This window comes from Protopterus annectens, chromosome 2.part1, assembly GCF_019279795.1.
Source record: "Protopterus annectens isolate FY-2018-M chromosome 2.part1, PAN1.0, whole genome shotgun sequence".
NCBI classification, from domain to species: domain Eukaryota; kingdom Metazoa; phylum Chordata; order Ceratodontiformes; family Protopteridae; genus Protopterus; species Protopterus annectens.
Window position 1 is genome coordinate 673,375,414 of NC_056729.1, and position 26,735 is coordinate 673,402,148.

General features: G+C 43.7%; 1 protein-coding gene across 1 annotated transcript in view; it reads left to right on the plus strand.

Annotated features, from left to right (window-relative positions):
* Positions 1-26,735, plus strand: part of VPS37A (VPS37A subunit of ESCRT-I) — a 1,253,527-nt gene that overhangs the window by 356,101 nt on the left and 870,691 nt on the right. The window contains exon 4 of the mRNA XM_044062409.1: positions 21,934-22,031. Coding sequence (XP_043918344.1) covers positions 21,934-22,031 — 98 coding nt within the window. The remainder of the gene's footprint in view (positions 1-21,933; positions 22,032-26,735) is intronic.

Below are 26,735 nucleotides of genomic sequence, written 5' to 3' on the forward strand. Positions count from 1 at the left end.
CTATACAATAGAAGGCGGAAGCTACTACATGATAGAGCAAAATCCCAAAAAGGGGAAGGCATCTCTGATCAGTATTAGCAAAAAACTAAGGGCACTCATAAAATCGTCTAAGGCCAGCTTCGAGAGAAAAATTGCACAGGACACTAAGGATAATCACAAGGCTTTCTTTAGTTATGTTAGAAACCTGGGTGGGAATTCCCAGATATGCTCAGAATTAGTCCAAAATGACAAGTAATACACCGAACCCACAGACATTGCCAACATCCTAGCTGACAGGTTCAGCGCAAACTCCCCCCCCCCACCAAAAGGGCAAATATCTATCCCAGCAGAATGCTGCCCCCCTGACATCTCAGATGCTCAGGTAAGAGCCGCCCTCTCCAAAGCAAAAAAAACAGCATCAATGGGACCAGACAGTGTCCCGGGCTGCGTCCTACATGAACTCCAAGAAAAGCTAAACCCAAACATAAAACTACTGTTCAATCTCAGCCTTACTACAGGATATTTACCCAAAGAGTGGCGTACAGCAACAGTGGTCCCTCTCCACAAAGGTGATGCCTCAACGGACCCTGGAAACTATCGCCCCATAAGCCTGACTAGCTTGGTCTGCAAAGCTATGGAAAGGATCATCATGGACCTCATAAATAAAGATATTGGGGACCTACAGACACTGGATCCTACCCAGTTCGGCTTTGTTAAGGGCAGATCCTGCCTCTTAAACCTGGTCGACTTCTTTGAAACAGTCACCAAGGCCATTGACGAAGGGAAGGTGGTCCACACAGCCTACCTGGACCTTGCAAAAGCCTTCGATACAGTACCCCACTCGGGCATTATAGATAAGCTCACCAGCTTAAATATAAACCCCTGTGTCACTAGATGGGTTGCAAACTGGCTCAAGGACAGAACCCACATGGTTAGAATTGCTGGAGCCATGTCAGACTCCAAACCATTTACAAGTGGCGTCCCACAAGGCTCAGTCCTGGGACCTCTGTTGTTCGGTATATATTTCTCGGAGGTACAGGCCAGCACAGAAGGACTGTGGCTGACCAAGTTTGCAGATGACTGCAAACTGGGCGCCATAATCGACTCTCCAGCCTACACAAGCATCCTCCAAAAGGGCCTCATAGAAACAGACAACTGGTGCCAGAGCCATGGCCTCAAGCTAAACGCCAAAAAGTGTATAGTCATCCCCTTTGGCAAAAACAAAGTGCCCACAAATTACCACATAGGTGGTAATCCATTAAGTACAGAAGAAGTAATTAGGGACCTGGGGACCCAAGTTGATAGCAATCTCTCATTTGACAACCACATGGCCAAAGTGGTTAGAAAAACATTTTATATAGCCCACCTAATCATGAAGGGATTCACATCTAGATTAGGGGAGGTCATTCTGCCTCTTTACTCATCCCTCATCAGGCCCATAACCGAGTACAATGCCCCTTTTGGGATGTACCTTACCAAACACCTGCAGCAACTGGAAAGACCCCAAAAGTACCTCACCAAGAGGATCAAAGGGCTCAAACAGATGCCATATGCTGCCCGCTTAAGGAAACTCCAGCTCTACTCAGTGGCATACCGCCTGCTCAGAGGTGGCTTGTGCCTGACGTATAAAACCATGTCCAACCTGGAATTAAGGGACATGCTGCACCTCAAAAAATCCAAATTCCATCGAGCTACACGCTCGAGAGACTTGAACGTCAGCACTGAAATAAATAGGACATGCTGGAGGGACAGATTCATAGGGCTCCCTTCACTCTGGAGTAAAATCCCAGTCCAGGTTAGGCAGAGTCCCTCATTGACTCTCTTCAAGAGGAATCTTGATGAGTGGATGGGAGATCATAGGTTTACCCCGGGTATCACTTCAATGTCACTGTTAGACAGAGGCACAGTATACTAACCTCGAAAAGGGGCATAGCAAAATTAATTTAAAATGGGTGGCGAAAGCCAAACGTACTCTGGCTAGGCTTATAAATGCCCTAGGGCAGATAGCCTAGTATGAACCTATGAACCTATGACATGGCAGCCTCCACACAGAAGGCAGCCCAGCTGAGAATCTAACTGGAGAACCTTTTTATGTGAGGTGACAATACAAACCATTGCACCATCCATAAATTCTTACAGAAAGCACTGTGGCCAAAGAACAGAGTGATCATCATTGCTCCATTTTTGCCTCCGTAGATATTGTTCCCCTTTCTTAGCCTTATCTAAATCCGTGACAGTGGACTGTGGACCCAGCCCAAGACCTTCTGTTCCACCCAGATGGGCTAGTTTACCCAGACATTCAGGCATTTCAGTCTTTCATCCCCAGTACTCCAAAATTCTTATAGCTTCTCTTCAACCTTCCACATTGAAATTCTACAATAGTAAATCAAAAACATTAACTGTTTGGGCTCTTGAAAGGGATATTGATCCGATTTTACACTTCAGTTGATAATATTCTAGAATTTTTAGCCTCTCTCTTCAATGCAGGAGCTTCTCCATCTACCATTAGAATACAACTAGCAGCAATTTCAGATTTTCATCATGATTTGGAAGAATGTTCACTGGCTTCTCATAGAGTCTGTAAGTGATTTGTAAAAGGGGCACTTTTGCTGAAACCTCCTTTCAAAGATCCTGCTCCACACTGGGACTTAAACCTGGTGCTGCAAACTATTGTACATTCTCCCTTCAAACCTTCTGCAGACTGTGATGTGAAGTACATATGGAAAACATTGATGTTCTTCATCTCACATTGCTGCAGTCCTTACACTTGGGTAGTCCGCTGTCCTCGGTCGGCCCGAATATCAAAGTATAAGGCTGACGTCGGTCAAGGCGCATTTGACTGACATCAGGACGTCAGGGTACAAATGCGCATGACCGACATCATATCCTCAGTCTTTTTTGCCGCATGGTCCGATGCAGAAGCAGTATTGCAAGTGCCGGTTGGCGTTCTGAAATTTTTCGATTTCGGAGTTTCAGACCGAGTCAAAGTTGGCTAAGTACCCCGTTGGGGAATATTTTAGTTTTTCTTGCCTCAGTGGTTTACCGGATGTCAGAAAAAGTGAATAATTGTATTTCTTGTGGGAAACAGATACCGCATAGAGACTATCATACTTTGTGTATTCCTTGTTTAGGGCCTGAGCACGACGTTGTTGGGTGTCGCTCTTGTGCTAGATTCAATAAGCGCACTATAAAGAGGAGATTAGATTGTGCCAAGTTAGTCTTGAAGCGGTGCAATTATAAAATGCCGTCGGATGCTCCGACGCCGCTTCAAGAAGCGCAAGGACAAAGCAGTTAAGCCTAGGCTAGAAGAACCGTCCGTGCGGACGCCGGTTCTTTAGAGGTGTCGGTGGAGCCGGTGGTTCCACGGAGGTTTCTTTGGGATCCCAGGGAGAGACTTTGTTATTGCAGGATGTGGCCTCTCAGGAGGCAGGTCAGGGTGATGGGGCTTCTCAGGTTACTATACTCCCTCCCTGCCTAGGGTGGTTAGGCCCTCTCCTTCTGTTTCCAAGGCTTCTCCCAGAGGCAGGCCAGGTTTAGCTTCAGTTGGTGTCACCCCTAGTTCTTCAGGAACTGTGCCCAAGAAGCATATGCTTAAAATGGCAGAAGATTTGATTACTTTGATTAGGGGTTCTTTGCCCCTCCTGATAAGAGACCTAGGGTGGAGCCTGAGCTAGGGAGTTTTGAGCAGGCTTGGATGTTTCAGAGTCTTCGGCTGAAGACTTGCAGGAGTACTCTCCTTATTCTGATTCTGATGTGGATGATTCTACTCCTTCTGCTTCTCCTCCTGAGGATTTTTCTTTTCAGAAACTCTTCATTCCATGAGGGAGCATTTTAAGTGGGAAGGTCAGGACTTCTCTGATTCCAGGAAAAGGCTTAGGGAATTTTTGTTTTACCCCAGCATAGGCCTTTGGCTATACCTCCTGTTTTGGATGTAGTGGAAGATTTTTACAGAGGCTTCTCTTAATCCTGATTCTCTGCCTCCTGCTCCTGTTAAACCGGATAGGTATTACAGGGTGCCTGAAGCTCATAAGTATCTTTTAAGAGTCCTAGGGCAGACCCAGAAACTGTTAGCCAGGGGCCTAAAGGTGTTAAGGCTTCTGTTGTCAAGAATCCGGTTCCTGCAGATAAAGAGGCCAGGGCCTTGGATAGATGGGGAAAGAAAGTTTATACTTCTTCCACTCTAGCTATGAGGGCTTTGAATTGCCAGTTTCACATGTTGAAATATCAAAACTATCTCCTTTCACAATTGAAGTCTAAGGTTGATGCTCTGGCGGAAGGTATTGATTGTAAAGAGTTACAAGATTTAGTACATGTTTCTGAACAGGTGGGTAAGCATTCTTTGCAATGTGGTTTTGATGCTGTACAGGCCTCGTCTAGGGTGGCTGCCACTGGGTCAGTTCTTCGCAGGCACGCCTGGCTGAGGGATCAAAATTTATCTGACCATGTTAAAACAAGGATTTTAGATGCTCCTTTACAATCTGATGTGTTGTTTGGTTCTCCTGTTGAGGCAGTTTTAAAGAAAATGGAAGACAAGGCTAAGTCTATGCAGACTGTTAAAGATTTTTTGCAGGTTCAGCCTCCAAAGTTTAGTAGAAATTGGCCTACTAAGGGGTGGACGATCCTTCTTATGATTCCCAGTCTAGGGGTAGATCTAGACGTGGCAGGGGCAGAGCTCAGGGCTCTTTCAGGCCTAGAACAGGGAGTTCTCCTGCACAGTCTTCGGTGAGGGCAGGGGTCAGTCCTTTCGTAAACAGACCCAATGACCTACCTTTTCAGCTGCCAGAGCCTTCTCGTCTGGCAGCACCTTTGGGAGGAAGGTTGGCACTTTTCAAAGAAAATTGGAGTTTAATTACCCAAGACAGATGGGTATTGGATATCATACACCACGGTTACAGGTTTTATTTCCATACCTTGCCTCCTTTCAAAGGCATGCCAGACGTTCCTCCTCAACAAAGAATAGAGGCTCACAAGCAAATTTCTCTGTTACTCCAAATAGGGGCCATACAGCCAGTCCCTATGCCAGAAGTGGGCCTAGGATTTTATTCTCGCCTGTTCCTAGTACCAAAGAAGGGGAACACGTGGAGACCAATTTTGGATTTATCTATCCTCAACACTTATCTGGACATTCCCAAGTTCAAAATGTTGACGTTACAACAGCTTTTACCTCTGCTGGGCAAAGATCATTGGATGGTAACTTTGGATCTCAAGGAGGCTTACCTTCATGTTCCTATCAGACTAAGTTGCAGGAAGTATCTGCGTTTTCGAGCTGGGACTTCTCACTATCAGTTCTCTGCATTGCCCTTTGGCTTATCTACTGCGCCCAGAGTGTTCACGAAAGTTCTGGCTCCAGTGATAGCTTTCTTCAGGCTAAAAGGAATACAGATCTATCCTTATTTGGACGATTGCCTGATTCTGGCTCAAGGAAGGGACGAGCTTCTTCATCATTTGGAATATGTGATAGCAGTGCTAAGATGCCTGGGGTATTCTGTGAACGAAATAAAGTCCAGTCTAGTACCCTCTCAGGACATGTGCTTTCTGGGTGTAAGACTGAATACAGCATCCCAGATGGCCTTTTTGACCCCGGACAAACAAAAGAATCTTTCCCTTTACTTCCATCAACTATCTCATCAGTCCGGGCTGACTGCAAGGACAGTCCTTCAAGCCTTAGGGTTCATGGCATCTTGTATTCTGGTGCTTCCCAATGCCAAACTGCATATGAGGAAGCTGCAATGGTATCTCAAAAATGTATGGACACAGCACTGCCAGGATCTGGACACTGTCATTCAAATAATACCTTGCATTCAAAAGGAATTTTTGTGGTGGGCTCAGGAATGTCACCTAAACAAGGGACTCTCTGTAACCCGGCCAGAGGCGAGTCAGATTTTAACGACAGATGCCTCAGACAAAGCTTGGGGAGCTCATCTAAATGGAAAGTGGATACAAGACAAGTGGCCTGCCAGACTACAACATCTACATATCAACTTGAAGGAGATGTTAGCAGTCCAGTTTGCATTAATAGCTTTCAAGGATTTACTTCTTCCAGGGCAGGTGTTGATTCTAACAGACAACACAACTGTCATGTGGTACATCAACAAGCAAGGGGAACACATTCTTATCCTCTATGCAGGCAAGCAATGATTTTGTGGGAGACTGCTCTCAGTTTACAGCTCAATCTTCAGGCAAGGTTTCTGCCGAGCACAGAACTCCTTAGCAGATGTGTTGAGCAGACAATTATGGATCCCCACGAGTGGAAATTGGATCCTCATGTATTTCAGAAATTGACAGTGTCATGGGGAACTCCAGACATAGATCTGTTCGCTTCTCCACTAAACCATCAGCTGCCAAAGTTTTGCACGAAAAGGTTTCATCCCACAGCTTGGAGAGTGGATGCTCTTTCCTTCAATTGGAGCAATCTTCATGTGTATGCCTTTCCACCTCTGCCTCTCCTCCCAAAGGTACTTCTAAAGGTCAGACAGGACAAGCCAAGGATGATTTTAATAGCTCCAGATTGGCCTCGACAGCACTGGTACCCATTACTGAGAAGTCTGGCACGAAGCCTCCATGGCCTTTGCCTTGATTCCACACCTGTTGTCCCAGGAGGACAGTCATTTGCTCAGTGTCAAACTTCACTCTCTTCACCTAACAGCCTGGCATATTCTGTTTTGAACCATAGAGGGTTTCAACTTCCACAACAAGTTTTGAATGTGATTTTGGAAGCTAGAAGGCCTAGTACAAGGAAAGTGTACGCAGATAAATGGAAGAGATTTTTATTTTGGAGTGCAGCAAAGGATTTTGATGTTTCTGAGCCTAATTTAAGTGTGGCTCTTCAATATCTTACTGAGTTACTGGACAAAGGTTTGTCCTTCTCTTCTATTAAGGTTCATGCTGCAGCAATTTCAGCTCACTATGACTGTGACCCACCATTGTTTTCTCATCCTTTGTTCAAGCAATTTCTTAGAGGGGCAAAGAATATAAGACCCCACGTAGAGCTCCTACTCCTGCTTGGGATCTCAATTTTGTGTTGGAGAAACTCACTCTACAACCTTTTGAGCCTGCAGCTACTACTGAGTTGAAATATTTATCATGGAAGACTGCCTTTTTGTTGGCCATTACCTCTGCAAGAAGGGTTTCTGAATTGCAGGCCCTTATGGCGGTTGAGCCTTTCTTAATTTTCCATAAGGATAGGGTATCTTACGTACTAATCCTTCCTTTATGCCTAAAGTGGTTTCTAGTGTGGCTTTAAACCAAACTATTCATTTGCCTACTTTTTATGCAAATCCCCAAAATAAAGGGGAAAAGATTTTGCACACTTTAGATGTACACAGGCAGTTGCGATATTATTTGGACAGAACTAAAGGGTTCAGGCAGTCTCAGCAGTTATTTGTTTCTTTTGCTTTGAGTTCTCAGGGCAAGCCTGTGTCAAAACAAACTATTTCTAAGTGGATTGGGTTTTGCATTGCTTTCTGTTATTCCCATCATGGCAAGGAGATTCCAGCTGGGATTAGGCCTCATTCCACTAGGGCTACTGCCACTTCGACAGCTTTTTTGAGGGGGGTGGCAACCAAGGATATTTTGGAGGCAGCTACTTGGAGTTCAGTGCATACTTTCTCTAGGCATTATCACCTACCACTTTACTCTAAATCCAGGGCTGGTTTTGCCACTGCTGTTTTGCAGGGCATTTTGGCAGCTCCTGCTTCCTTATAGTTTGGCCATCCTCCCTTACCTCTGCTTTGGGATTCTACCCAAGTGTAAGGACTGCAGCAATGTGGATCTTCGAACATCTACATTTATGGTAGGTACAAAACTGTACTTTTCTGGTAGCAATAACCTCTGCTAAAAGAATGTCTGAAATTCAGGCTTTATCATGTAAACCACATTACCTGATATTTCATAAGGATAGAATCTCCTTACAAACAAGTCCCACCTTACTACAGAAAGTGGTATCAGAGTCTAATGCTAATCATACAATTCATTTGCTGGTATTCTTTCCAAATTTTTCAAAAGGAGGTGAATACTGTCTGCATTTGCTAGATGTTCACAGACGATTACGTTTTTACCTTCATAGGACAAAAGACATGAGAAAATCTGACTGTCTCCTTTTCCAAGTACTAATTTTGGTAAACCAGTCAGCAAAGTGACTTTAGCCAGATGGCTCAAAGATTGCATTTCCTTTATCAAAGACAGAAGGAGTGTTACCTTACCCAGACCTGTTAAAGCACATTCTACAAGATATGTTGCTGCTTCATCAGTTTTTCAGTCTAGAGCTTCAGTGGACAATATATGTGCAGCAGCTACTTGGGCTTCTCCCCATACCTTTATTACTCATTACAAATTGGATTTGGTCTCTAGGGGAAGGGCATCCTTTGGCTCAGTGGTGCTCAGGAATATCCTTACGTGAATTTGCCCAAAGTTCTAAGGTAGCTGGGGACTGTGTCATATGTCAAGGATAAAATGAAAATTGACAATATTAGATAAAGAAGTTATGTACTTACCATAACATTCCATCTGTGTTGTCCATTTTCATTTATCCTAGACTCCTGTCCCTCCAACCCCCAGCCTTTGAAGTTTTTTTGGTGGAACAGATGCTATGCTTGGATCTTGTAGTAATCTTTAAGGCATAGCAGATGTGGCTTACATCAAGGCTTTTTTATCACTATACTTCTAATTTGCAAACTCGATCTGGGGAATATGGTAGAGAGGGATTATGGGTAGAGGTGAAGCTCGAGATGTTTTGGTCAGCATGAGCTGTAGTAACTTCTGAGTTGGTTCCAATATCAGAACCGAACCCATACATAAAGCATAAATGAAAATGGCCAACACCGATGGAACGTTATGGTAAGTACATGACTTTTTTTTTTAAGGTAATGGAAACAGTTTTTTTTCTGTGGTTAATCTGTTTGTTACCTTTTGGGACTGGCAGAGTGTTTTAAAGTGCCTTTTTATTGCGTTATTTTGGGGAAAAAAGTGAATTTTAAAGACTTCCCTTGAGGACCTCCCATTTGGAGAGATCTTTTACTGCTTAGAAGGGGGGGGTTGGTATTCCCAAACTCCTCCTTCTGAGAAGTTAGTTTTCCTCAAGGCTTTTGTTTCTGGCACATCTACTATTTGAGTATTCCCCCTAGTGTATTAGATGGTTGATCTGATCTCTTCCTGGGCTTGGAAGGAACCTGATGCAGTTGAACCCATTTTTAAGAAGGTTGATTAGTAGTTCATCGTGTTACCCTGCTGCAGTCATCACACTTGGGTTATCCTGTCGTCAGGCGGTCCCGCAGTCTGAAGGAATTCCATAGTCTTGGTCCGGCGTCGGTTGCTGTCGCCTCTTCCCTGACGTCATTGCGCCAGGGTATATATAGTGCAACCGACACCATTTTCTCCAGTCTGTCTTGCCTTGCGGTGCCCGAAGCAGAAGCAGTTCGCAAGTGCTGGTCGGCCGACTCCTGAGATTTTCGAATTCGAATTTCAGACCGAAGTCTTCTATAAAGCTAAGTACCCCGTTGGGGAAACTTTTCTTGCCTCAGACCGATGTCAGAAAAAGTTAACAATTGTATTTCTTGTGGGAAGCAAATACCTCATAAGGATTTTCATTCTTATTGCATACCTTGCCTAGGCCCAGACCACGACGTCACTTGCCGGTTTTGTGCTAGGTTTAATAAGCATACTATTAAAAGACGCTTTGATTTCGCACAACAGTATTTCGGTAGGAAATTTAACTACACCATGCTGTCGGAGCAACCGACTACTGGCGTGCACAAAAAACGCAGGGATAAGGACAGACGGCCCAGGCCTAAGCCAGACTCCGGGGCCTCGGCTGATCCGGTCTCCGGTCCTCAGTGAGGCTCCGACGCAGCACCTGACTACCGCAGATCTGGAACCTGAGACCGACGACTCTCACCATTAAAACATTTTCTAAGTCAAAGACTCCTACTAAATCTAAAAGGACTGCACTTCAGTCTCTTGTTCAAGGCCCCGTGCCTAAGAAACAGATGCTCAAAATGGCTGAAGATTTGATTTCTTTAATCGGGGGTTCCCAGCCCCCTCCTGACAAAAGGCCTAGACAAGAGGAAGATGCATCCTCTGAACAACTGTCCATTTCTTCAGACTCCTCTGAGGACCAAGATTATTCCTTCTCTCCTTATGAAGATTCTGATGCTGAGGACTCTATTCCCTCAGCTTCTCCTCCTGAAGACTACTCCTTTGGGGAAACTTTACACACTGAGGGAACATTTTCACTGGGAAGGTCAGGACTACTCTGACTCGAAGAAAAGGCTCAGAGAGTTTCTTTTACTCCCCCAACACAGACCACTTGCCATCCCACCAGTTTTGGACATTGTGGATGATGTTTATTTAGAATCCAGTTTGAACCCAGACTCTCTACCTTCTGCTCTGGCTAAGCCTGACAGATACTATAGAGTGCCTGATTCCCACAAATTTCTTTACAAAAGCTCTGCAGCTGACCCAGAGATGATCTCCCAGGGTCCCAAGGGGGCTAAGGCTTCTATGGCTAAAAACCCAGTACCTTCTGAGAGGGTTTCCAGAGCATGGAGACAGGTGGGGGAAAAAGGTTTACACCTCAGCCACACTAGCTATGAGGGCACTGAATTGCCAATTTCACATGCTTAAATATCAGCAATTCCTAATCTCTCAGTTAAAGCAAAGAATAACCACTCTCCCTCAACATTCTCAATTGAAAGAAGTACAGGATCTGTTGCACGCCACTGAGCAGGTGGGCAAACATACCTTACAATGTGGGTTTGATTCTTTGGAGGCCTCCTGCAGAGCAGCTGTCACTGGGTCTGTTATACATAGGCATGCTTGGTTAAAGGAACAAACTCTGCCTGATCATGTTAAAGCAAAATTACTAGATGCTCCCTTACAGCAGGATGTGCTTTTTGGAGTTAAAGCAGAAGAAGTTTTAAAGAAAATGGAGGATAAGGCAAAATCTATGCAGACAGTCGAGGATTTCCTACAGGTACAACCCCCTCGCTTCAGCAGAAACTGGCCAACAAATAATTGGTCCTTTCCAGCTACTGACAGACCACAGAGTGGTAAATACAGACGCCAAAGGGGCAGAGGACAACCACAAGCCCAGTATAACCTCGCCAATGGGGCACTACAACACAGAAGGGAGGAGAAGACCGGTCTCAATCCACCAGAAGGCAAACTCAGTGACTTGCACCTCATCTGGCCAAGCAATACTCTCTTGGCAGCCCCCATAGGGGGAAAACTCGCACTTTTTGCAGACAACTGGCACAGTGTCACAAAGGACAAATGGGTCCTAGACATAATTTTACGAGGATACAGATTCCACTTTCACATCTTGCCAATGAAAAGAGGAATGCCAAACCTGCCACAATCAATGGGCAGAGGCACAAAAGCAAATTACAGCTCTCATGGACATGAGAGCCATTCAACTGGTACCTACTCGAGTGCAAGGCCAAGGATTTTATTCAAAACTCTTTCTAGTGCCCAGAAAGGACAATGCCTGGAGACCAATTCTGGACCTTTCAATTCTAAACATTTACTTACAAGTACCCAAATTCAAGATGCTAACTCTATAGCAGCTACTTCCCATGTTGGGCAAGGAAGCATGGCTAGTAATGTTGGACCTCAAGGAGGCATACCTGCATATCCCAGTCTGGCAAAGTTGCAGAAGATACCTCCGTTTCATTGCAGGTTCAACCCATTACCAATTCTCTGCACTGCCCTTTGGCTTATCTACTGCGCCCCGAGTCTTCACAAAATGCCTGGCACCAGTAATTGCATACTGCAGACAAAGAGGAATTCCAATATATCCATACCCGGACGACTGCCTCATCCAAGCAGAAAGCAAAGACATTCTCCTACATAATCTGGCCTTTGTAAAGCATCTACTAAACTGACTGGGGTACACAGTAAACGAAAAGAAGTCAAACCTAGTACCCTCACAAAAAATGACATTCCTGGGTGCCAGCTTGGATACAACGGCCCAGAAGGCTTATCTTACGCCAGACAAGCAACTACAACTGACTCAATATTTCAGGACAATGGCAACAAAGACCCAATTAACTGCAAAAAAATTTCTGCAGGCTTTGGGCTTCATGGCATCTTGCATACTAATAATACCATTTGCAAAACTGCATATGAGGAAATTACAGTGGTACCTAAAAAGCGTATGGTCTCAACACAGCCACAGCTTGGACACAATGATATCTCTCATCCCCTGCCTACAACAGGAATTTCTATGGTGGTCACAGGCATGTCACCTCAACAAGGGTCAGCTTTTCACCTTGCCCCCAGCCAGGCAAACTATCACAACAGATGCTTCAGATTACGCCTGGGGGGGCACACATGGCAGGACAATGCATTCAAGGCCTATGGACTGCAGATCAAAGAAATCTGCACATAAATCAAAAAGAGATGCTAGCTGTACAGAAATCTGTGACAGCCTTCAAGGATCTGTTACATCCGGGACAACTTGCAATAAAGATGGACAACACCACAGTAATGTGGTACATAAACAAACAAGGGGTACACATTCCTACCCTCTATGCAGGCAAGCAATGATCTTATGGAACACAGCTCTGGCTTACCAAGTTCAGTTGCAAGCTCAATTCCTGCCAGGACAGAAGAACACATTGGCAGACGACCTCAGCAGAAACATCAAGCATCCCCATGAGTGGAAACTAGATCCACAAATATTTGCAATGATAACTCAAAAATGGGGCCTTCCAGACATAGACCTGTTTGCCAGTCCTCGAAACTATCAACTAACAAAATTTTGTACAAGGACATTTCACCATCAAGCTTGGAAAGTGGACGCACCCTCTTTCTGTTGGAAAAACCTGACAATATATGCCTTCCCTCCATTGCCTTTCCTCACAAAGGTTCTTCTGAAAGTCAAAAAGGAGAGACCACAACTGATTCTCATAGCCCCAGACTGGCCACGCCAGCACTGGTACCCACTATTGAGAAATATGGCCCACACGGCCCACCATGGATATTGCCTCAAATCCCCCATTTGCTCACACAACAAAACAATCAGATTCTTCACAGCCAGCTCAAAACTTTAAATCTGGCTGCATGGCAAATCAACTAAAGATACAACCAGCTCCTCTTTCCCAAGCAGTTCTGGATGTTATTCTGGAAGCCAGGAGGCCAAGCACCAGGAAGGCTTACTCGGACAAATGGAAAAGGTTTTGTGCCTGGAACCAAGCTAAATACCAAGACGCAATTCAGCCTCACATGCCTCACATTCTACAGTATTTAGCGGAGATGTTGCACAAAGGACTTTCTTTCTCCTCCATTAAAATCCATGCTTCAGCTATTTCAGCTCACTACAACACGGATCCTCCTTTATTTTCACATCCCCTTCTAAGGCAGTGTCTCAGAGGGGCAAAAAACATTAGACCACCCAGGAGAGCTCCTACACCTACATGGGACCTCAATTTTGTTCTGGAAAAACTAACACTGCCTCCCTTTGAACCAGCTATCTCTGCAGATCTTCAGTTCCTATCATGGAAAACTGCCCTGCTCCTAGCAATAACTTCAGCTAGAAGAGTCTCAGAGCTACATGCACTAATGGCAGTGGAACCTTTCCTCATCTTTCATCAAGACAGAGTGTCTCTACAAACTAATCCTTCCTTTATGCCTAAGGTGGTTTCCAGTGTGGCTTTTAATCGAACCATCCACTTACCCACCTTCTTCCCAAATCCACAGAACAAAGGTGAGAGACTCCTGCATTCCTTGGACATTCACAGACAACTTCGTTACTACTTGGGCAAAACTAAGGCTTTCAGAAAATCTGACCAGCTCTTTGTATCCTATGCTACAGCTACTCAAGGGAGGGCTATATCAAAGCAAACCATTTCAAAATGGATAGGTCATTGCATACATTTCTGCTATACTCATCATGGGAAACCAGTTCTTGCTACCATTAGGTCCCACTCTACCAGGGCAACAGCTACCTCTGCAGCCTTTCTAAGGGGGGTTCCAACCAAGGAGATTTTAGAAGCTGCAACTGGAGTTCAGTACACACCTTTACCAAACACTATCACTTACCTCTTTACTCTAAGACCAGGGCGGGCTTTGCCACTGCAGTTCTGAAGAGCCTTATAGCCTCCACTAACCCTCTTTGATACCTCCCCCCTTCTTTAGCTTTGGGATTCAACCCAAGTGTGATGACTGCAGCAGGGTAACACGATGAACATAGTACAGTTTTGTACCTACCATAAATGTAGATGTTCGAGTGTTCACCCTGCTGCAGTCCAGGTTACCCTCCCTCCATCCTCTCTGATCTACTGGCTAAATCTCTTCAATACCTTAATGATGTATTTGCTTGTAAATGAAGGGATTTTGTGTTTGGGCAGAGGTTTCTCCATTTGGTACTAATTTCTGATCTCCTTTTTGGGGGCACCTGACATCTGGGGCAAGAAAAACTGAAGAAAATGGCGTCGGTTGCACTATATATACCCCTGGCGCACTGACGTCAGGGAAGAGGCAACAGCAACCGATGCTGGACCACGACTTCGGAATTCCGGACGACTGCGGGACCGCCTGATGACAGGATAACCCAAGTGTGATGACTGCAGCAGGGTGAACACGCGAACATCTACATTTATGGTAGGTACAAAACTGTACTTTTTAAGTGCCTCCAGAAGACCGTTTGCACTGTAGCAAGGGCCCAGTAGTAGACTCTGTGGTTATAGCAGCAGATACTAAAAAGTAGCTCACCAAGGAAAGCTTCTCCTGCCTAATAGGGAATCACTCACCTTGGACAGATTTGTGAAACAAGTCTACTCCTCTTCAACCTTTTCAGTGAGAATGCTTAATTACCTGGCACACTTCACTTGATTTTAGAGAGATTTAGGTTCATAGGTTCATACTAGGCTATCTGCCCTAGGGCATTTATAAGCCTAGCCAGAGTGTGTTTGGCTTTCGCCACCCATTTTAAATTAATTTTGCTATGCCCTTTTTCGAGGTTAGTATACTGTGTCTCTGTCTAACAGTGACACAGAAGTCATACCCGGGGTAAACCTACGATCTTCCATCCACTCATCAAGATTCCTCTTGAAGAGAGTCAATGAGGGACTCTGCCTAACCTGGACAGGGATTTTATTCCAGAGTGAAGGGAGCCTCTGGGTTATGAACCTGTCCCTCCAGCATGTCCTATTTATTTCAGTGCTGAGGTTCAAGTCTCTCGAGCGTGTAGCTTGATGGGATTTGGATTTTCTGAGGTGCAGCATGTCCATTAATTCCGGGTTGGACATGGCTTTATACGTCAGGCACAGATCACCTCTGAGCAGGCGGTATGCCACTGAGTAGAGCTGGAGTTTCTTTAAGCGGGCAGCATATGGCATCTGTTTGAGCCCTTTGATCCTCTTGGTGAGGTACTTTGGGGTCTTTCCAGTTCCTGCAGGTGTCTGGTAAGGTACATCCCAAAAGGGGCATTGTACTCAATTATGGGCCTGATGAGGGATGAGTAAAGAGGCACGATGACCTCCCCTGATGTAGATGTGAATCCCTTCATGAGTAGGTGGGCTATATAAAATGTTTTTCTAACCACTTTAGCCACATGGTTGTCAAATGAGAGATTGCTATCAACTTGGGTCCCCAGGTCCCTAATTACTTCTGTTTTTGCCAAAGGTGATGACTATACACTTTTTTGGCGTTTAGCTTGAGGCCATGGCTCTGGCACCAGTTATCTGTTTCTATGAGGCCCTTTTGGAGGATGCTTGTGTCAGCTGGAGAGTCGATTATGGCGCCCAGTTTTCAGGCATCTGCGAACTTAGTTAGCCACAGTCCTACCATGTTGGCCTGTACCTCCGAGAAATATATACCGAACAAGAGAGGTCCCAGGACTGAACCTTGTGGGACTCCACTTGTAACTGGTTTGGAGTCTGACATGGCTCCAGCAATTCTAACCATGTGGGTTCTGTCCTTGAGCCAGTTTTCACTTAGGGGTTTATATTTAAGCTGGTGAGCTTATCTATAATGCCCGAGTGGGGTATTGTATCGAAGGCTTTTGCGAGGTCCAGGTAGGCTGTGTGGACCACCTTCCTCTCGTCAATGGCCTTGGTGACTGTTTCAAAGAAATCTACCAGGTTTAAGAGGCAGGATCTGCCCTTAACAAAGCCAAACTGGGTAGGATCCAGTGTCTGCAGGTCCCCAATATCTTTATTTATGAGATCCATGATGATCCTTTCCATAGCTTTGCAGACCAAGCTAGTCAGGCTTATGGGGCAATAGTTTTCAGGATCTGTTGAGGCACCACCTTTGTGGAGAGGGACCACTGTTGCTGTACGCCACTCTTTGGGAACATATCCTGTAGTAAGGCTGAGATTGAACAGTAGTTTTATGTTTGGGTTTAGCTCTTCTTGGAGTTCATGTAGGACGCAGCCCGGGACACCGTCTGGTCCCATTGATGTTGTGTTTTTTGCTTTGGAGAGGGCGGCTCTTACCTGAGCATCTGAGATGTCAGGGGGGCAGCACTCTGCTGGAATAGATATTTGCCCTTTTGGTGGGGGGGGGGGGGAGTTTGCACTGAACCTGTCAGCTAGGATGTTGGGCAATGTCTGTGGGTTTGGTGTATTTTTTGTCATTTTGGACTAATTCTGAGCATATCTGGGAATTCCCACCCAGGTTCCTAACATAACTAAAGAAAGCCTTGTGATTATCCTTGGTGTCCTGTGCAATTTTTCTCTCGAAGCTGGCCTTAGATGATTTTATGAGTGCCCGTAGTTTTTTGCTAATACTGATCAGAGATGCCTTCCCTTTTTTGGGATTTTGCTCTATCATGTAGTAGCTTCCTCCTTCTATTGTATAATTTGTTTATGGCTGGGGTCCACCAGACAGGACATCTGCCTTTGGAGGATTGGGTCTTAGTTTTATTTGGGATTGCATGATCCATACATTCCTGAAGGTGTTCCTAGAATGCGTTTATAAAGGATTCTGCGGTCTGGGCCATATTTTCCACAGGCCCGGGGGCTTTGAAGGATTCTACCTCAGTTTTGAGGAGTGTGAAATTTGCTTTAGAGAAGTTTTTCACTGTGGTTTTCTGGGCAGGGGGTGGGGTCGGGATGTGAATATCCAGTGAGATTAGTTTATGGTCTGATCTTACCAGTGAGGGATACACTTCTGGTCTGGAGCATAGAGTCCCCATGTTGGTGATGATCAGGTCCAGTATGTTTTCCCCTCTTGTGGGAGTGGTAACAAGTTGTTCCATAGCATTTGAGTTTATAAATTCTAGGAACTTTCGGGCTAGGGTGTTGAAGCTAGAGTAATGCTCCCAGTCTCTGTTTGGGTAGTTGAAGTTGCCCAATATAATGGTGTTTGGAGAGACCTTCATATTTTCCAGTGTTCTCAAGAAGGCTGAGTGGGGTTCCTGGGTTTGGGAGGGTGGTCTGTAGCAGGCTATAAACTGGAAGGCAGTTTTACCCACTGTTAGCTGCACATGGATAGTCTCTGATGCTTCGTGCTGTGCCACCACCTGGAGGTATGAGTATCTTTGACGAATATTGATACTCCCCCTCCTTTTGTGGTTAGGTCCAAGTTTTGAGGCCGAAAAGCATGGTATGAGGTATAACCTGGTAGTGCTGGGGTGCTCTCGGGAGCCTTGAACCAGGTTTCTGTTACTGCACAGATATCGATGTTCTCCATGCTAAGGAGAGTTTCGAGTGCATGCATCTTGAGGTTTAGACTTCTGGCATTGAGTAGCATTACTCTTAGTTTCTTATCCCTTGTGATACCTATGGAGGTGGGTTTGTCTTTTGAGCCTTGCCTAAAAAAGGCACTATGGGGGTAGCAAGAGCCTTTACCAATATCCGAAAGCCCAGGGGTGACAGGTGCAAGCCGTCCCTAGCGAAGCATCGTGGCTTGTCGTGCACGTCATCCCAGGCTGACAGGCATTGGATCCCCTTTGAATGACACCAATACTTAAGCCAGTTTTTGAAATTGATCATCTTGTCTTCATATTTTGGCATCATTCTTGGTGAGGGCAAGATGCTACTCAAGGTCAGGGTCATACCGGCCTGGGCCACATGCTCAGAGAGCTCCTCTGTCTCTTTTCATGTAGTCCAGGGAGGTACATCTCGGGTCATTCACACCAGCATGGACAGTGAGTCATATTTGTACTTGCCTTGGAGTGACCTGAGTGCTTGTGTTATGTGGCGGATCCTAGCACCCGACAGGCAGCTCACCGTGACCTACTCCTTGTTCAGCCTGGTGAGCGGAATGTCAATGTGCCTGACGATAGAGTCACCTATTACAAGTGTATCAGGTGTGTTGTTTAGCCTTAAGGGCTGTGACTGTTCGGCACACTGGCTTTGTGAGCGATGTGTTGCACGTGTTTTGTTTTGGGGTAGCAGTTGCTTGGGTGTCTGCTTTGGAGGTCTCTGCTGGTTAGGCAGATTTTTATTTAGAGCCTCCGAGTATGTTTTTGTGTGTTTGTGTTTGGTTTGGTGTCGTGGTAGGTCTATGTGAGACTGGAATTGTAGTGAGTGTGGTTTCCTTCTCCTCCTGACTGGTTATGCCAGTACTGAGTTGAGAGAGTTTAGCCTCCAGTTTGGCTATATGGTTGCATCTCTCACATGTGTTGGAATTTGTTGGGAGGAGGAGAGGGTTGTCTGTGTACATGAGGCAGTTGTAACATTGCCTCAAGATTCCCAGATTCTCCAGCTGGACCGGAGAGGAGATTGACAACTGACCTTTGGACATGCTAGAATAGTATTGGGAATCCCGTTATAATTGAAAAAAAGGGCCAATGGGGAATAAGGTACTGAAGGGAAGTTTGTGAGGGTGTAGTGCTTTTAATTTTTTAGTGCTGACTTATATAATTGCTTTAGTGAGCAAGTGCCAGGTAACTTAAATGCAATGTGTTACAGTAACTTAAATGCAAAAACGACAAACAGTAACTTTCTTTCAAGTGAAACAAGGAAACAAGTACAGTAAGCAATGCAGATATCACTAGGGATCCACAGAAGTGCTGAAAAGCCGCGTTTTAGGTGGAATTAGCGTTTCGGGGAAATAACAAGCAAACAAAACAACAAGCATACAAATAAAGCTAGATTCAGCAGGCCTGGATCTAGTCTATGCTACAGCAAACAAGGTGTACCAATTTCAGTAAGAAACAGTTAAAATATGCAGGCACTATAAGCCTTTAACCAGAAATTCCCATCTCAGAAGGTCAGAGTCCAGCCTCTCTATAGCACCTAATAATTCTGGAAATATTTTTACAGATGACTGTTATCCCTCAGTTCTTGAATTCATTGCCTTTAAAATTTTTAACTTTAGCCATGAAACTATTAGTAATACACATTTTAACTTGTTTAGTAAAGATTTTACATTTGTACCAACATTTAAATTTGATATAGCTGACACACTGGTGGACTTAAAACTCTGTGCACAAGCTAAATTTTAAAAATGTTAAAAAGAGCATGTTAAGACCATTTGCCACAAACCAAAATTCAGTAGAAAAAGTACATATAATCCTCCCTTTCCTTTTCCTGTTTGAAAAGATACGTTGACATGTTATCAGAAATTGTAAGTTTTATTTATTAATGAATTTAAACATGTATTAGTTTTGATTTTTTAGACAATCAGCTAATTCAGCAAGTAATTAGCTGTATAAATGTGTTTGGTAGGTTTTTATTTGCTCTGATTAAGCCCTGTTAGTAATTGGGGACGAAAGTGCTAAACGTTTTTGTATTCTGTATTTTGTACTTTGCACTTTTATCATTACTAGATTTATATTGTGACTTTGGAAGCACACTCTTATTCTGTCTCTGACAAGGATATTTTGGGCTTCTTCCTCTGTTTCCTTTGGTTTTGTTCTGAATGGAGGTTATCTGAGTTGCACTCTGTTATTTGAGTCAACCCTATATCATTTTCCGTAGAGACAGGATTTCTTGGATAACTAATCCTTTTATGCCTATAGTGTTATCTGAGATTAATTTAAGCCAAATGCTTCATCTCCCCATTTTCTTTCCTGAACCTAAAAATGAAGGGAGAAAGATTACAACATATTTTGGATGTCCATAGGAAACTCTGGTACTAATTTGACAGAACTAAATCAATCAGATCTTTGGATCAATTGTTGATTTGTTGTGAAGGTAAGGAGGGACAACCTGTGTTTAAACAGTTTCCAAATGGTTGTTTAAGGCTGTTATCTTTTCTTTATTCTCACCCCAACAAAACTATTCAAGGCAGCGTCAAGGCCCACTCTAATAAGGTTTGGCTTAATCTATGGGTTTTTGGAAAGGATTGGATTCTGGAAGTGTTCTAGATGCAGCAACTTGGTCCTTTGTACACAAGTTTACCAGGCATTACAATCTTGAGTCCTTTTGTAGGTCTAGATCAGTCTTTACTAGGACCATCATCAAAGTGCTCCTGGACCCTTTTTCAGCCTTCCAAATATAGTACACTAGGGTAATCTACCCATATAACTAAAGCTACTGCAGCAGTGATCAGTGCTTTGAACATATTACAGTTGTGTAAGCAAACTTGCTATAAAAGTAAATGTGCAAGTGGTCACTGCTGCAGTAGCTACTTCCTCCCTCCACTCCCTCTTTTGTGTGTGCATGTGTGTTGTTTATGCCAGGGTACAGACATTACGTTTTGTTTTTCTTAGCATTGTCATTTTAGGGCTCTGCATCTTTCTTTCTGTTGGCACAAAAGTTTGGCACCCAAACCTGTCTTTAGTCAGCTTCGCTGGAGCTGAGTGGGCAAGTGGAACGTGCCCAGAAACTTTGGAAGCTGACCAGCTGTTGTATCTTAGGCTTTAACCCATGTAGCAAAGCCTTCTGCAGCAGTGATCATTTGAACATCTACTGTTTTTGTAGGTTTACTCACACAAATGTACTTTCTTCATACGTTTTACGTCTTCATACTGTGACAGAACTCAAGTTTTCAGGAAAGCTGATCAGCTGTTTGTTTGCTATGAAGAAAAGAGGAAAGGGCAACCAATGTCAAACCATACTATTTCTAGATGACTATCTCGTGCTGCTACTTTTTGTTCTTAACATAATAAGCCACTTTCAGGATTAGGACCTATTCCACTAGGGCTTTTGCTTTCTGGAAAGGAGTGGATTCTGAAGTATTCTGGAGGCAGCCACTTGGTCCTCTGTGCATTCCTTTGCAAAACACTATAAGCTAAGATACCTTTTCGAAGCCCATAACAGGCTTGCTAGAGCCATTCTCCATGGGCTCCTGGATTCTCAATTAATTTAATTCCTTCCTCCCTTTTTACCTTCTAAGCTGTGTAATCTACCCATGTAGCTTAGACTACTGCGACAGTGATCTAATGTTAAACATAGTATAGTTGTATAATAATGTATCAGTGTTGCAGAACCTGTACCCTCCCTCCACACTCCCATTTTTTTGCCGTTGGTGATGTTGCCAGAGTGTATATGCATATACCTGTATGAATATAGTTTTTTTTTTTTTTTTTAGTTGTTTCTTAACCTATTTCTTTCAGGGAATCTGGGTTATTGCCTCTTTTTTTGGGGGGCAAGAAAACTGAGCTTGTCGCACTATGTCTTTTACGTGGAGCTCCACTCAAGCTCCTGATAGAGCACGTGGAAGGCACTCTTTAGCCTTGAAAAGCTGGCTGGTAGCATTCGATTAGGACCCATATAGCTTAAGCTACTGCAGCAGTGATCTATTAGAACATCTACCGCTGTGGTGAGTTTACTTGTGCAACTGTGCTTACTTTGCACTTTCATTTGTGTTGTAAGGGTGAATGTCTGACAATATATGTATGTTAAGTATAAGAATTTAACCCTGTCATTTCTTTGACATTGTCTGATGCCTTTAATTTAGTACCTTTATGTGAAGCATTTCTACTTTGATCCAATAAAAGTCTCTGCCTGGTAAGGATAACCCAGATGTACTTGTTTATCTCAAAGATGATATTTTCTAATGTTAGACTATATCTTGTCATAGTTGCTTTCAAGTAAACCAGTTTCTTGTATTTTTTTACAGTTTACAATGCACTCTGACCTTGGCAAAATTATTCAAAGCTTTGTGGATGATTTTTGGAAGAATTCTCCTGTCCTGCCACCCAGTAATACATTTTCCTAGTGAGTATGAATTTTCAGTAGAGAGAAGCAAAATTTGTTTGGTCAAAATATGGCTACTAATTACTGCTAAAATTACAGCCTGGTAAAAGTGCGTCATCTTTTTGTAATGTCTGTGTTACCAATTTTAGCGGGACTGAACTTCTTAATGTACCACTGGTTAGTACCTGTGTATGTCCACTGCAGCATCAGAGTACTTAACCTCTGTTATTCTGGTTCCAGGGCAGGACACTGCTTTGAATTCAGCACTGTGTAGTGCTGCTGCTACTCTGGTAGGATGGGTATTCTGAAGAGTACTACCAACTTCACTTGGTTTATTTTGTCAGTGGGCAGTTATAATAGTGCTCAGTATTGATGTAGTTTGTTTACCTGAATTTAACTAAAAATTACCTGACTCGTAGCTGCAAATTATTTTTGAATATATACGTACATAATTCAGGTGTGTGTGTGTACATATATTATCCTATCATCAAAAGGAGAGCACTTCAAAGAGTGAACGGAAATAAGCAGTCTTCTTAGAGTGAATCTAAAATGATCAAACTCTTACAAAAAAAAGTCAGGGATTAAGTTCCCGACCCACCCTCCACCCACTAATTATATATAGCATCTCAGAGGTCACACAACAGCCAGGTAAGGAAAATGCTATCTTGTATGCAACACATATTGAAGGATACAAAACAAGTGGAAAAAGCATTTGCTGTTGCAGGCAGCAGTCGTGTGTGTGTGTGTGTGTGTGTGTGTGTGTGTGTGTGTGTGTGTGTGTGTAATATGTAAAAAAAAAAAAAAATGTGTGTGTGTGTATATAGGCAGCATTACTAGACTTGACCAATGACAAATCTCTACGCATTATGCGTGCTGATAAAGGCACAGTTCTAGGCTAGCTGTTATGGAGCAGGACAATTATATTCAAAAACACAGATGAGACTCGCCACAGCAGAAATATAAAAATAAATCCTTTAACGACTTTAGTAGATAGTAAGCGCTTTCACGTCCACATGACGCTTCTTCAGACTTTAATAACTACACTAAAGCGCATCCAATTAAATAGTACTACCTACAAATTTAACCCAATCACATTAAATCCATTTACAAATTAACTGAACTAATTAAGACATTTAAAGACATATACTTTGGAACCAACAAATGAGAAGTCCTGTGTATTCATATACATATGTCTAAAAAATAATATATATAGAAATATATATATATATATATATATATATATATATATATATATATATATATATATATATATGTGTGTGTGTGTGTGGGTACATACATAAAAAAGTACGTATAAAACAAAAAAGTCTTAGTAAAGTACTTCGTCCTATCACGAAGATTTAGTTGTGAATATATCTGACTATAATTTAACTGAAAGTGAGAGGTCCCTACTTAACTAAGGCCTCTCTTTTATACCTTCCAAATCAGCAGACCTAACTGATATCTTGGTGGACATTAGAATGTTTTCCAGAAATGTTAGTCTGAGAATGCTATTTGGTGATAATGATATGGGGAATAGGAATCTTTTTACTAAGCCTTCCACTTTTACTCCTCAAAGACATCCCCTATTAGATACTTTTGAGAATGCTTGTGAACGTGATTTGATTGAACTTTATAATTCACGCTGTAAGCCAGATTTTTATAACTTGACACATGAGTTTCACGCTATTAAGAAACTGCAGGATAATCACGATATAGTGATTAGACAAGCAGATAAAGGTGGGGCTATTGTGGTCTTAGGCCGTAATATGTATTTTAATAATATGACTAATATGTTGGATGACTCTGAGACATATGAAATATTGAATCGTATGCAGTTAAACAGATTAAGAGCATGCACTCTGAATTATACGATTTATTTTTATGTAACACTATTGATAGTGATTTATACAAATATTTTCTAGTTGAGCAACCATTAGTTCCTACTCTTAGAGGACTTCCCAAAATACATAAAACTTTAGTTGACCCTCCTGTGAGACCAATTGTCTCAGGTTGTTGTATCTTTCGGCTTTTCCCGGTTAGGGGTCGCCACAGCGGAACTCTGGTCCGCTAATGATTGGCAGTAGATTTTTACGTACGTCTTTCTTGCCGCGTGGTGCCCGAAGCAGAAGATGTTCGCAAGTGCCGGTCGGTCAGCTCCTGTGTTTTCAGTACCGAAGTCATCTAAAAGCTAAGTACCCCGTTGGGGAACATTTTTTCTTGCCTCAGCCGATGTCAGAACAAATTGAGAAAGTTAATAATTGTTTGTCTTGCGGTAAACAAATACCTCATAAGAACTTCCATTCTTACTGCCTCCCTTGCCTGGGCCCAGACCACGTCTCGGCCTGTGCTTCCTGTGCTTGCTTTAATAAGCGCACTCTCAGGCACCGGGCAGAATTTGCCGAAGACTTTTTCTGCGAATCTTTTGCGTATATCATGCCGTCGGATCAACCGACAACTCAGTCTACCAAAAAACGCAAGGACCGGGACCGACATCCTCGGCTCGCGCCCTCCACCGATGCAACTCCTAAACCCTCCGCTAGTGTTTCGGTCCCTTCGGAAGCGGTAATTCAACCACTCCAGGCCGACGACACAGAGCTAACACATCCTTCGGTCTCGGAGACCACTCCGGTGCCGGTTGTGGATTTTCCTCCGGAAACCGAAGTTCTGGATCTACCAGACACCATTCCTGTAGATAAGGTTACTCCTGCATGTGGGGCTGCTAGGCCTCCTGTTTCCATGTCCATCAAGGCCTTTGCACGTGCTAAGGCCGCCAGCCAGGCCAAGACCCATCCTAAACCTGCTGCCCAGGCCCCTTCTTCTGATAAACAGATCATGTCTCTCTTCCTGCAGATCTTATTTCTCTTATCAGGGGGTCTCAGCCTCACCCAGACAGAGGTTCTCAGCCACCTGCAGAGAAAATGCCCAGAACTGAACAGACTGACAACCTCTCTTCAGATGGAAGCCTCTGGGGATTCTGAGCATTCAGATACCCAAGAAGAATCCTTCCAGGCCTATGAGGATTCGGATGCTGAGGAATCAATTCCCTCTGCCTCTCCTCCAGAGGATTTCTCATTTGGTGAAGTCCTACACTCTATGAGGGAACATTTTAAATGGCAGGGTCAGGAATTCTCTGATTCCAGGAAAAGACTACGAACCTTCCTTAAGCTTCCCCAGCACAGACCTTTAGCTATTCCTCCAGTTATGGATGTTTTAGATGATGTTTTCTCCGACTCCAACCCTGATTCTCTCCCCCCTGCTCCTGTCAAGCCAGACAGATATTATAGGGTCCCTGACACTCACAAACATCTCTTTAAGGCCCACTCTGTGGCTCTAGAAACTATTTCACAGGGCCCCAAGGGAGTGGCTACTTCCACTGCCAAGAATCCACTGCCAGCGGATAGGGAAGCTAGGTTCCTGGAGAGATGGGGTAAAAAGGTTTATACCTCTACCACCCTAGCCATGAGGTCACTTAATTGCCTTTTTCATATGTTTCAGTACCAGGATTTTTTACTGGATGATTTACAGAAAAAATTAGCCTCTCCTGAGCCTATGGCTAGAAAGGCATTGCAGGATCTAATACATAACACTCAGCAGGTTAACAATCATTTTCTTCAGTGTGGTTATGATGCATTGGAGGCTTCATGTAGGGCAGCTATGACTGGGGCTGTGATACGTAGACATGCTTGGTTAAAAGATCAGCCACTGCCAGACCATGTTAAAGTAAAGTTACTAGATGCACCTCTGGAAAAACAGAAGCTTTTTGGTGCTAATGCACAAGATGTGTTCAAGTCCATTGAGGAAAAGGCTAAGTCAGTACAGACAGTCAAGGATTTCCTCCAGGTTCAGCCACCCAGATTCAGCAGAAACTGGCCTTCAAAGAATTGGTCCTTCCCAGACTGACAAGTTTCAAAGGGGAAAAAGCAGGCGTGCCCAAGGTAGAGGGCAATATCGAGGCTCCTACAGGGGCCGCCAATGGCAACCTCCAAATCAAAGAAGTGGCGCAGGCAACCCAGCTGCACCACAAGGACAATCACAATGACTTGACTTTCATACCGCCTACAAAGGCTCAAAGAGAAGCACCTTTGGGCGGAAAATTATCCTTATTCTCAAAAAACTGGCATATCTTAACCAAGGACAACTGGATTCTGGATTTAATAGACAAGGGTTACAGATTCCACTTCCATACTTTACCAATAAGACAAGGCATGCCAAACCTGCCACATCATCAAAGGGCAGAGGCACTCATTCAAGTTTCAAAGCTGTTAAGCATAAAAGCAATAGAAAAGGTTCCTCCTCACGAACAGGCCAGGGATTTTATTCAAGACTGTTCCTTGTTCCAAGAAAAGAAAACAAATGTGGATTTAATAGACAAGGGTTACAGATTCCACTTCCATACTTTACCAATAAGACAAGGCATGCCAAACCTGCCACATCATCAAAGGGCAGAGGCACTCATTCAAGTTTCAAAGCTGTTAAGCATAAAAGCAATAGAAAAGGTTCCTCCTCACGAACAGGCCAGGGATTTTATTCAAGACTGTTCCTTGTTCCAAGAAAAGAAAACAAATGGAGGCCTATACTGGACTTGTCTACTCTAAATACTTTTCTCATTGTGCCAAAGTTCAAAATGCTGACGTTGCAGCAACTCCTTCCCATGCTGGGCAAGGGGTCTTGGCTGGTCACTCTGGACCTCAAGGAGGCATACCTGCATGTCCCAATCAGACAAAG